Below are 12535 nucleotides of genomic sequence, written 5' to 3' on the forward strand. Positions count from 1 at the left end.
ACAGTATCCTATGGTAAATAAAGTTTTTTTTCATTCAAAATTCATTTCAATCATTAGTCATGATTATATTTAATTAAAAAACAAAACTTAAACATATCCTGATTCTACAATACAAGTGGATCTGTGTGTGAGGTGTTGTTGTTACACCTATTACAACATACTATATTTCATGAAGCACAGTGTCCGAGCATCTAAAACATTCATATGCATCAATATCCATCTATAAACAGCAGAATTAACATAAGTCTTCAATTTATTTTGGTTTCTTTTTATTTATATTTTTTAATATTCAACAGTTATAAATACAATACTCTGACAGTCACAGTGATCACCTCTTGGGAGTAAGTTTCATATACTTACTTTTCAAACTTACATTTATACCCTGCAACACGTGGTTATATCATACAAAAATAAATAACTTAATTGATATATTTTGCTAATAGATTTACAAATTCACAGTTTTAATCACACTAAACATTCTTCAATAAACTGAAAAGTATCCTTTTAAGATTGTGGTCAGTTGCTTTTTCTTTCCTTTTACACTAGCACAGTGTAAGTCCTAGTATATGGGATACACTGCGATATGAGCTAATTGTCTAAAGATATGATTACTGATTTTATGAAAGGATACTTTTTTTAAACAGACATTTTAGTAATACCACATGTACTGTTGGTACAATAGACACAACAATTTATGAAGACAACACAAATGATATTTGCATAGGAGATTCTAGTTTTACCATAATCTTCAGGAAATCATCAGATAGCCGCATGCTATTTGCAAGTTGACATATAGTGAGATGGTCGGCCATTTATCATAACTCACAGACTATGTTTGCCTCATCACACTGACTGACAGGTGTCATGGAGGAAATGATGCAGATATGTAAAAGAGAGAATGAACCTCTGTGTATGTTTGTATCTCTTTTCCCATATTAACGTTTGCTCATTTACCACCAACCACAACTGCACTGATCGTCCCCCAACAATGCATTTACTTTTTTGGCTGATTCATCTCAATTTAGTGCAAAACAACAATCAAAAGCCCAAATTTGGCTTGATTTTTTTTTTTTTTACCCACAGAAGCCATTTTGACGTTTTAATAACCTGTGTGTATTGGGTGTTTTTTGTGACAGCAGCAGAAAGGTCTTCTATAATAACCTAACAACTCTAATATTCTCCAAGAATGAGCAGATTAGATTCTCAACAACACTTTTACAAAACAGTATATAACAATACAGGTTTTACGTAACATTTTGTATCATTTTATCACTGTATAGTTTGTGAAGGACTCAAAAGGAATACATCTAAAATCACACTACCACTGTGTTCAATGGCATCAACAGTTTTCTATGATTTACTTTCGTTCTTCAAAGCTTGTGGCTCTGCCTGTGTTGAGGTTTGGGTTTGAGCCTCCACTTTAGTCTGGTCTGGTGCCTTCACTAGAACTTGTGGCAGGGTTTGCTGATGTTTGCTCAGGTCAACTGGTCTCTGCTGTGTTTTGCTCTGCCAGTTTGTTTCCGTTTGTGTATGCATCTCCAGAGTCTGACCCTTTCTTTGCTCTGATGGATTGGTGCTGGAGTTGCATTTATTGCACAAATCCCTCATGTCCAGGAGTCCCTGCACCAGACACTTGACAAATTCTGCTGAGCACGTCTGTGAGCTCTCGCGGAAACTGGACACACAGAAGATGATGTGGTCTGACTGAGGGTTGTAGCACGCGCCGTATCCGTTTGGAACCACGGGTCCGTAGCAGCAGAACATCTCAACAGTAGTGGGAACCTGAGAGAAGAGTGAACACTTCAGTGCTGAACTATGGACAGTTTTACTAGTGTGCTCAAATACTGCTGTAGGTAGAAAGGTTAAGACAAGTATGGGCATAGTTTCGATTTGATGTATTAAAATCATATGAGTTTACCTGACTTGTAGAGAGAATGAACTGATTACTGATGAGATAAGCCTCATCTTTGAATATCTCTGGCTTCTCCATGTTCAGTTCATGTGCGATTTCACGTAATCCTAGTAAATGATTGTCTATTCCCATCCCCGTAATTGCCTGAAACGGGAAAAAAGAAAATGCACAAGTATTGTTTTTTACTGTAGTCAAGATTGTAACATAAAATCTAGGCGAGGTTAGAGAATAATTACCAGAATAGTATACTTTGTCTGTGCAGTTATGGCACCTCGTAACAACTCCATCTTTTCTGCATCCTGGAGAAGTAAACAACTGAGAATCAATATGAGGCTATAAAACCTGTTTATTTACAGTAAGCATAGTCTTTCATGGTGGAGTGCATCAAGACAGACTGAAGCTAAAGATTGAATGACACTATTAAAAGTGGAGACAAGTGACAGCCTCACTACTTTATTCAAGCTGAGTTTTTTACTCTGCTGCACCATTCATTTAGCATCTTACGCTTGTGCTCAGTTTCCCATCAGTCATTGCTTTGAGAAAGGCCAGGGCTTCTGGTGTGGCTGAGCGGATGTTGTCAACTCTGCCTTCCTGAAAACGCCGTATGGAAGCACTCTCATAGGTCGACACAGGTCTGCCATGACATCTTTGGTAACAAAGAGAAAAAGTCTTGTAGTTCTGAGTTGCAGATTAATGTTACATGTAAGAATCAGTCCTGTAACATTTAGCTTTTTACCTGTAGTAGGTTAACTGAAGAGCAACCTGGATGTAGGCATCTGGACTCATTTTCTGCTTTTTGATGAACTCTTTCCCGTAATTGAAGAACTTGTGGACATTCATGTCAAGATTTCTCACCAGCCTGGGCAAATAAGAATACATTTTGCTACTAGCAGAAAGCATTTCCTCATTTGTTTGATTTAATAGACACCAGAGTAAACTCAGACCTCTGGAGTTTGTCAGCAGATGAGGCGAGGAGTTTGTGAATCTCCGTAGTACATTTCCAGCGGAGCCTGCGTGGTGCAGGCAGCTCGCTCACACTTGCAGCCCTCACCAGCTTTGATGGACTGCCAGTCCTGGTGTCACACGGGGATATAATATCATCTAGCTTTTCCCTTTTTTCCTTTTTAGAAAGTTCTACTTTGTTTTTCTAAATATATATCAACAATGTCACGTAATCATTTTACATTATAGAAATCAAATTATTCTTACATGTATTTGAGCAGATACTCTGTGCACTGCACAAGGACAATCCCTTCAAATGGCGAGTGTTCACACACAACTCCACAGCAGCCGTCAGCTCCTACAACAAACTGACACAGTCACACGACTTTCAGTGGGGTTTCCTCGAGTTCAACCATACTTCAATGCTAGATTAACTAAGATTCAATTCCTGTGTAGTTGCAGTTTCATTAAACTACTTGTGCATTCTGCTACACACTGAAACTACATTTTCCCTCAATACGTTACATCCTGCAGTGAAGGAATTATTTAGAGAACTCTCTACGTAGTGAATATGAGTCATGAAATTCATTCAAGTAGTCTGAATTCTTTATCAAAACACATATATCAAAGTTCATGCAAATTACATTTCTCAGGCTGGGAGCTTATTATCCAATGGTAACTTCCAAGTAAATTCTTAATTTGGCGAGGGATTGGCTAATTACATCCTCTGGCGCTGTAAGAGCAGAACATGAATTTCCTCACTGTCATGTCTGTCATTTTCCCCAGTAATTAAAGAAGTCAATTGATTCTGTCATTCTATAGCATCCATCATTCATCTACACTTTCATCTTTATTTCATTCTTCTTTATTAACTTTTTCTCAAATAACTAATTCTCAAATATAATTCAGGGCTCCAGCTCAGAGTGTGCAACAAGTGAAGTGGGGCAATTATTAAAGTAGCCTTACTTGCTAACTGTGCTCGCTAACCTGCATGGGCTTGTCGTACCAGCGGTTGCCCCCATTCTTGGCCACTCCTCCCCCGTGCAGCATCAACATGGCCCGCGTGGTGTCACTTAGCTCAGGCCCACTGGCGTCATCCATACAGACCAAACACAGACAGCGCTCAATCATGTCCAGGGAGTCCCTGTTGGTTGATTCTAGAGCAGAAAAAAGTCAATTTAGTGGGACAAACAGACTTAAAAAGACTGGTATCCACTTGACTTTAGACAGTTTCTAGTGGAAAGAATAGGACTTGTATTAGAAATGCACCTCTCATGAGCACACTGCGAGACTCAGCCCACTCTGTCCGTCCATCTGAAGTGAGAAGACCAATAGGTGGGAGTCGCTCTTCTTCACTGTCAGCCATTTTGACAATCTTCTCCAGCTGAGTCAGCAGGTCTCTTTCATTCAGTCGGCGGAAATTGATCACCACATCCAGCACGAAGAACTGGACAGAGGTTCAGATCGGACACAAGCTGTTTCAGTGCACTTGTTTCTCAAATATCACTTTAATATTAGCTGGGAATCTATGCTGCTCCTGAGTGACTATATGGGCAGTGACATAGGAGGATTTGTTTACTAATGACATGGACACATGGATGTCTGTTTGGCTGTGCGTGGTCAGGGCAATTGATATGTCAAGGATAAATATGGTTTATTAGAACACTGGTCTTGTTTACATAGTTTTAGTTATCATTTGCATCGGTTATGACAGCATTGGTCCTTCCTAAGTAATTGTTAAGATCTGGAAATATGATACGATGAATGACTTCAGCCAGGTTATTTAACCCACTTTATTTGGAGATGAAACTGAAAGTGCGCACACCTGAAACCACACTGAACAGGAAATCACTGTACGCTGGTATATGGTAGGCCAAAGGACCAGGATGTCAGTCTGTAAACTGTGATGGGTGTTTACAATAGACAGTTTGTGGTGAAAAATTAAATGTTTGCCTTTGTTTTCTGCAACCTGGGGATTTGTTTAAAACTTGCATAATTGTCTTACTGCTCTTGTTTCTTGCCCCGTTAGGATTGGTTGAAGCCATGTTGCTGTGTTTCCAAGTCCCAGCAGTTGACTTGCTGAGTATAAAGTAATTATTACCAATTAGAATGATAACATAAACTACGCAAATAAAATCCAAGTTGTAATAAATTGGAATTATCCTTTAAGTAAATAAATAAATAAAACTTCCACTCAAAAGTGTCCAGTGGCACCATTTCACAGTTTTTTCACTTTGAGGTGAATTAGTTTATATAGTCTACATAAATCTGATGTTGCTGTTCTTGTCTTGTCGAGACATTTGAAGCCGTCACCCTTGACTCTAAGAAATTATAACAGGCATTTTTCACTATTTTCGTATATTTTATAGACAAAGCAATTTATTGAGAAAATAATTGTCAGATTAATCCATAAAGAAAATAATTGTTAGTTGTCACCCTGGTCCATTATCTCTCATCAAAGGACTTAATGGTGGTAATAAGTAAACCCCTTTGATTTCCTGTAGAATTGCAACATAGTGGCTGTGCTGAAGGTTGCTGGCTGATGTGCAAATGTCACACACGCTATACCTAATTAACTTAACAGAGAGCACTTGTTAATGGGCTCTGGCTGTCAATTAGTCATTGAGAGATAAGTTAGCATAGTGCCCGCAGAGCCTGTTTACCATCAGACTAAAGCTAGAGGTGATCCTTTTACTGTGACAGGAACATGATGTGTAGCCTTATATAAGTAAGTGAATGAAACCATCACTCTAAATGTTCTCTGTTTGATGTTTACTGTGAGGCGATACTCTCAATAAACAACTGTGGATCATCTGTTGTTCAATCTTCTTTTCATTAATGAGTAATACTAGCTTCAAATTATTATTTTAATTACAATACTGATGTTTTTGATTGGTGGATCATTCAACATTTTCACATTTGTATTGGAGCGCATCTGACGTGCTGTGTTACATGATCTTCATAGGTTGTCATGGAGATTCGTGTTGGCTCATCAACTAATAAGAATGAAAGTTCTTTTCTGACTCCTGATGATTTTTATATGGCTGAAGGCTCTGGAAAAAGCTAGTAAGTGGACCTTGAGTTGGGATCGTTTTATCAAACTGCTATTTCGAAGGTCAAGAATGATTTTTTTATGCTTTATTTATAAGCCAACACAGATAAGAGGTCCTGAAAGTGCTGCACTCTCATGTCAACAGATCCATCTCCATGACAATTGAGCAATCTCCATCCACCGATGAAGACCATGGTACGATATGATGAAAACTAGTAAGTGGACCTTTAGTTGGGATTGTTTTGTCAAACTAGTCTATGACAATTGTGAAATATTTTTGACTGCCTGACCTGGTTTTTACAAGCCACAATGATGTGTTCAGGTTCTGGCATCACACTACTCTCTTGGGCCACGAGTGTGTCCCTCTCAGGCCCCGGTAGGCGGTAGGAGGTGAACAGGCGATAATACTGCTCCATACACAGAGGGGTTCCAGCCAGCTGGCCCCGAGCGTAGTCTACTGGCAGAGCACGTCTACACACAGACACACATGACTTCATCAGGCCTAATTTTTTTACACATCAACCACCAGTGAAATATTTCTGATCTGATTGAATCTCTAAAGTTTTGACTCATTTCTGCTCTCATATATTCACTTACGCATCAAGAAGAGTCTTGTACTCCAAAACTCCAGATATTAGGTGTGCAGCAAACCTAGGGAAGAAACAGCATGCTCTGTAAAATACATCTAAAACACACACATACTGTACTAGTCACTCTTTACATGTATTCCTTTGACTTTAGGGAATGATTCTGATTTATTGTGTAGCTGTGTTACAGTTAAATGCATAAATGCTTTATGTAAATCATCTGCTTAAGGAGCTGGCCCTAGATCAATACCATTTAAACATACAGCAGCCTTCATTGTCTATTAACTTTGCCACCAGTAGCCTGACCTGGCCTCTCAGCCCTCAAGGCTTGCTGGGTAATGACCCTATCTGTCAATGTGTTGCAAGGAAGTGTTCATTTTGGTATATTCGATCAAAGCCAGTCTTGGAGTAATTCATACAGTTTGACTATCATTTCTTAAGTCTTCATGCCTTAATAATCAAAAATTGCCTGTAAAGTGATGATAAAGAGTTTTTTTTTTATTTTTTATTTTTTATGATCCAACACAAAATGCAGCTTTTTTCTTTTGCTGTGTCTGTTGTAGTGAAAGAGTCACAAGGCAAGTCTACATCAGACAAAAATATATTCTGTCTGTCCTGTGTTACTGAATCACCCTGTGAGATTTCCCATGACTCATTTTGTCTTGGTTGTTCTGTGTCTCATACCTTAAAGAGTCGATGGGAGCTCTGAAGTGCTGCTCTGGGAAAACCATCACAGGACTGGAGTTGACGGGCAGAGCCAGTCTGTTGTTGAGGTACATGTCATTCAGCCAGTAGTCATACACCTACAAAGTGAAATGGAACAATCTGTGAGCTAAATGCAAACAAAAGAGTAGCCTGCCGTCAGTCCCTAATTGATTTGCTGATGTTTTGGTACTTTAACACTAGAAATCATTAAATCCATAATGTTTTTGGACACTGTAAAATGTTTGTTTACATCACTAATATTTTGGAAACATGTAAAACAGGCCTGGAATTAAAATGTGTATGGTCAAAAAATTACTAATTGGGCCTTCAAAACTGCATTATATTGTATTTGTACCATTGTATTTATAAAATGATGAGGGGAAAAAACTTTTCACACAACTTAACTTCTGATATCTTTTGTTGCGTAATACTTGTGTGTGTTTGTAAGGTAGTATTCTAAATCTCAGTATAACCTGATGCTTTAATGCTGCTAATTGCACAGCATATTTTGGGGTGTTTGGTGTGTTTTTACCCAGTTGGCCTTGCTCTCCCTCCTCTCCACGAGTTTGCTCTGCAGTAGCTCCCCCACTCCTCCAGGGGCTCCAAACTGCTTCACTGTGTTTTGGGTTTTATTGAACTGCTCCTCAGTGAGCAGGTGCTTCATGCACCTCAGGTACATGTCCAGTGTGTCTTTCAGGGTGGGGAGCGGCAGCTTTGGCAGACGCTGAACAAAGTGAGAGATGGAAAAACTCTTTCATGAACAATTTTTACTAAATTTGTGTCCACAATTCAGTATAGAAAACTTCAAAGTCTCCAGCTCTGACACATATACATCACATTAAGAAAATAATTTGAATAGATTATTAAATAAGTTTGTAACTGTACTTTTTAAAACTGGAAATGATTTATTTTACTTGACTCATTTTGATGAAATGAAAGAAAATTTAATGAAAAGGTGAATTGTTGTTATCAACCTCTTACAAAATCTCAATTTTTAAAACTCACTTTTATGCCCTAATTTTCTTAATGATCTTTAGTTTTATTTGATAAACATCTCTAACGCACCCAAGTGAAATATATTCTGTATCCATATTAGTCAGATAAACATAAGATATTTACATCTCCGTCCCCTAAATCTTTTGAGGGCTCTCGGTCCAGAACTGGCATGTTGGCGGTGCAGAGGGGCAGTCAAGCAGGTTGATTCCCTCAGAGACTCTGTGTCCACAAATAAAATTATATCAGTATTAAGTTCCGGCAAGAGGATGCGCTTTAAAAAACAGACCGTCACTGACAGACGACTGAGAGAAGTTATCTGTAGACATCCTGGTGGAATATTTGAGACAAATGTAGATTGCTAATCAATAAAAAATGAATTACTATACAAAAATACAAGAATGCGCACTTTGTAAGATTTTCACATGCAGCATAATTTTCAAAATAGTTGCCCAAACTTGCGCATTTTATGTTAATAAGCTGTAGAATAATAAATCTACAAATTTGAAATAATCCATCATATAACAATGAAATGTTTACTCACCAGCAAGCAAAAAGCAAACAAACAATCCTACTCGTCCTGAGTCTCAAGCAAGAAGTTTAGGTTTGTTCATCTTGTCTGGAATCCGTTCCTGGCAGAATTTCTTTTAAATTTCACCACCTTAATCATTTTGAGCATCTTTCAACCCCCACAGCATGGCAAGAGCACAACTCCCTCGCTGGCTCAGGAGAGATGCTGAGAGGGTACCTCACCCTCCTTGGCAGCCAGGCTCCTCCCAGAAGTCCTGCTATTCGCCGAGAAGTTTATTTGGCACTTCACATCTTCACCCCACCTTATTTAGACACCGACTGAACCGCTCAGATGCTCGCACTCTGTGCAGAAGAACAATTAGGATGTCTTTTGCATGGACTTCTTGCTTTGGCTCTTTGAATGTTTTTTACATTTTCCATCGAGGCATTTGGGCGCAGACGTTGCTTCCATTTCAATGCATCTGACTGATTTAATTGGCATTGTGTATTTAATATTATAGGCAAATATTTGCATTTTTTTGGACAAATTGTTTATTTTACACACAACATCAAACTTCAGGATCCTACATGAAATCAGCACTATATTTTGTTCCAATTGTATTTTTTTATTCGGAGAAGTGACTTTCTCTATAATGGACTGGATTCACTTTCGGTTGTTTTGTATTGCTCATTCAAGGATCACAAAACTAGGTCCTTGTAGCCCTTAATCAGTTTAATCTAATTGACTTCAAAAATATCTAGGAATAGGAAATGTGAAAAACATAGTTTTAAAATTGTGGTTGTATTTATAAAGCGTATCATCACGAGGATTTTGATTTTGTGGATTCCTTCACCTATAAAAGAAAATATATTTCTCTAAACCGCAATGAATAATTTCATGAAATATCTGAAGAAATAATTAACACTGATAATGTCTTTCACATAATATTGATTTAATTATGTACATGAATATACATGTATGTACAGTCGCAGATCATACAATATGCATTCCAGAAGTACATCATCCAAAAATAAACAGACAACAAGACGCAGATCTCAGCTCCATTCCTTCTGTTTTATCTTTCTAAATCTGTTGTGTGACACACAGTATTGCATATTGAGTTTATAGCAGCACAACTCTGGCAAAAATGAATACAGATTACACGCATACATTATAATTGTTCTTTTTTTGTTAAAGTACATTTACACATAATCCCTGAATACGATATGGATCCATTTTTCTGATACAGTGATAAATACTGTTAGTGAATAGACATCTATCTCAACAAATCGTTCACAATACTCTCACTTAAAGATGAATAAACGCCAGCGCGCGCCTTTCTACTGCACAAGCTTGAAGCTACTTGATTTGACAATACCCGGAGGAACTGTCACCAGAAGCAGTAAATAATTGATGAAGTTACACAATCCTAATCGTGTTATGCAATTGATTGGATCAGACGGGATGCACACAACTCTACATGGGCACTTTGATAGTTTTACACTCAGTTAAAGGTCTTTTACGCGTACTCTCCCCCTGAGGATTCCTCCTCTGAATGGGAGCGCTGCACAAATGTCTCAATGCCATTCTCGTCGATCGTAGTACATAAACCCTTTCTCTTCTTCTCTCGTTGCTCCATCTTAATAGTGTCATACAGTCCTGTTGGGCCATCCTCTAGGAGCATATTTCTCTCGGAGAAAGACGGCTTCATCTGCGTCACGTTCTTCAGCAGAAGGAGCGCCGGTGCGTAAAGTACATTGGCGAGGCCCATGCCTAAGTTGAGCTGAACAAAGCCCAGGTCGTGCACTATCTGTCCAGCCACCACGGGCCCCAGGGCATAGGCCACACAGTAAGAGATGTCTGCGATGGCGTACACACTGCCGTACACTGACACGTGTCGCACATCCACCAGGAAAGCCAGAGTTGGCAGCAGCGCCGTGTCCACGAAGGCAATGCCAAAACAGATTCCGCACAGCGGGATCATGAGCTGTCCAAAGTTTTTACAGGCTGGCACTGTGCAGGAGCTCGCGCCTATGAACACCATACCTATAGCCCCGTAAAACCACTGGAGGTGGGGGTACTTGGCTGCTAATTTGACAGTGAGAAATACACCTAAGACATGAGGGAAGAAGGCAGGGAACCATGTCATGCCGATCTCCCACTGGCTGGAGTGCATGGTTTCTTCCATCCAGTTGGCAATAGTGGGCTCAAGGAAGGCTAAAGGGATGTTACAAATTGTCAGAGCACCAGCCACTACAGCTATATAGGGATCAATCATCAGTTTATAAATGGGGGTGCCCACTGGCATGTTTTCTCTTTCTCGGTTGGAGAAGGGCTTTAGCACAAGTAGGCACAATATACCATCAGTGAGACAGATACAGGCCAGAATCAGGAAAGGCACCCGCTTCCCTGCGAACTCATAGAGAACCCCTCCAAAGGGGGGCGCCACAAGACTTCCAAAGGAGATGAAAGCCAAGGCAATACCCAGCGCCTTGCTCCTCTCTGCCTCCTCTGTGTACGTATCTGCGATCAGAGCGATCCCTGAAGTGTCCGCGAAAGCCGAGCCGAGGCCCTGCATGCTGCGCGCCAGGAACAAAGTCGCGTAGTTTTCAGCGAAGGCAAATATAAGGGTGGAGAGAAACATAACATTGAGTCCGATGAAGAGTGGGATATCATAGCCGACCCTGTCTATAAACGTGCCACTTAGCGGGTTCACCAGGAGCTGCAGGATGGCCTTGGAGGCAAAAAGAACACCTATCTGTAGGTCGAAGTTCCCCTTGGCTGCTTTGTGAATGGTGGTGTTAGTGGAGTTGGTGTGCTGCACAGCAGCTTCGGCACGATCCGCTGCATTCTGTAGCTCTTCAAGGTAATCAGGTATAATTGGCACAATTACCATGTAAAGCATATTGTCTAACAAAAGTGCTGTACAGACTATCACTAGGATAAACCGGTTCTTCCGAACTGGGTCTTGCATTACATTGTCCATTTTTTTAGTAGTTCTTTCACCCATTTGGGACAGTTTGGAGGCGGCAGATTGTGCCATATTAGGGGCTTGTCCCTCTGTGGTGCCCTCCGGCTCCATGATTTTCTCTCTTTCCGGCTCAAGTCTCGTCTTTTCAAAAAGAAAATCGCCTTTCCCCCAGTTGATTTGTCTACAGAATTACTCACACTTGGCACATCTGTTCAGTCTTTTATTAAGTTTTCCTATCCAGCACCGGGAGCCCTTCTTGAGCTAGATAACTTTCCTCTGCTTTACCTCTTCTCTGTCCCTTGCGCCGTCCGTCATCGCACGCGCTTTTCCACTCTTGGAAAACTGACTTGACGTTTTATTCCTGTCGTCCCTAGTTGCTTCATTGTCTCATATTCCGTCATTCAGGTGACGTGCTGGTCCCGGACAGCACTCACAGGTTAGGGATTCAGTGCCGGCTCCATCAGCGCACTCGCTGTTTTAGGTCCGTCTGCAGCGCCTCTCCGGTTCCCAGGCGCTCCCAGCTGTCTCCAGTCACCTGTAACGCTGTGAGCTAAGTCATCATTTCACATCAACCGGACTGGTTTTTGTCGGCCGTGGAAGGAATACACACTGCAGTTTGTTGACTCCCATAGGTGTCCCCCCCCCCTCGCTCCCATCCTCGCCCGCTGGCTGTGACGCACAGTCCTGCTGCTCTCTAGCAGATCTTTTATGCTAATTAAACACAAAATCCCGAGTGCACACTGCTGTCCAGCCAGTTGCTTCAAAACAGAACTAAAGATGCTTGCTTCAGTTTTACTGAACCATCTTAATTTGAAATGACAATAATCTCAACTTGATTTAAGTCTAAAAGTAGAATGTTTTT

General features: G+C 40.3%; 2 protein-coding genes across 2 annotated transcripts; both read right to left on the reverse strand.

Moving 5' to 3' along the window:
* Positions 1 to 73: 73 nt before the first annotated feature.
* On the reverse strand, positions 74 to 8874 carry chata (choline O-acetyltransferase a). Its single transcript, XM_044372442.1, has 15 exons — positions 8736 to 8874; positions 8318 to 8413; positions 7731 to 7922; positions 7178 to 7296; positions 6504 to 6557; positions 6197 to 6377; positions 4124 to 4301; positions 3842 to 4011; positions 3122 to 3222; positions 2857 to 2985; positions 2649 to 2771; positions 2417 to 2558; positions 2149 to 2211; positions 1919 to 2056; positions 74 to 1782 (listed from the first exon to the last, which is right to left on the reverse strand). The coding sequence occupies exons 2-15, from the start codon at positions 8363 to 8365 to the stop codon at positions 1351 to 1353; spliced, it is 2070 nt and encodes a 689-aa protein (XP_044228377.1). The 5' UTR covers positions 8366 to 8413; positions 8736 to 8874; the 3' UTR covers positions 74 to 1350.
* Positions 8875 to 8890: 16 nt separating this feature from the next.
* Positions 8891 to 12260, reverse strand: slc18a3a (solute carrier family 18 member 3a). Its single transcript, XM_044372444.1, has one exon. The coding sequence runs from the start codon at positions 11782 to 11784 to the stop codon at positions 10222 to 10224; it is 1563 nt and encodes a 520-aa protein (XP_044228379.1). The 5' UTR covers positions 11785 to 12260; the 3' UTR covers positions 8891 to 10221.
* Between the last annotated feature and the right edge of the window lie 275 nt (positions 12261 to 12535).

Source organism: Thunnus albacares, chromosome 14 (assembly GCF_914725855.1).
Source record: "Thunnus albacares chromosome 14, fThuAlb1.1, whole genome shotgun sequence".
Lineage (NCBI taxonomy): Eukaryota > Metazoa > Chordata > Actinopteri > Scombriformes > Scombridae > Thunnus > Thunnus albacares.

What these genes read in the sequence shown, in the direction of transcription:
- chata (XM_044372442.1), bottom strand. Translation starts at nt 8,365, where the DNA reads ATGCCAGTTCTGGACCGAGAGCCCTCAAAAGATTTAGGGGACGGAGAT. An exon ending in TCGCAGTGTGCTCATGAGAG is followed by an intron (nt 4,012 to 4,123) that starts GTGCATTTCTAA and finishes TTTCTGCTCTAG; the next exon opens with AATCAACCAACAGGGACTCC. An exon ending in ATGGGAAACTGAGCACAAGC is followed by an intron (nt 2,212 to 2,416) that starts GTAAGATGCTAA and finishes TTACTTCTCCAG; the next exon opens with GATGCAGAAAAGATGGAGTT.
- slc18a3a (XM_044372444.1), bottom strand. Translation starts at nt 11,784, where the DNA reads ATGGAGCCGGAGGGCACCACAGAGGGACAAGCCCCTAATATGGCACAA.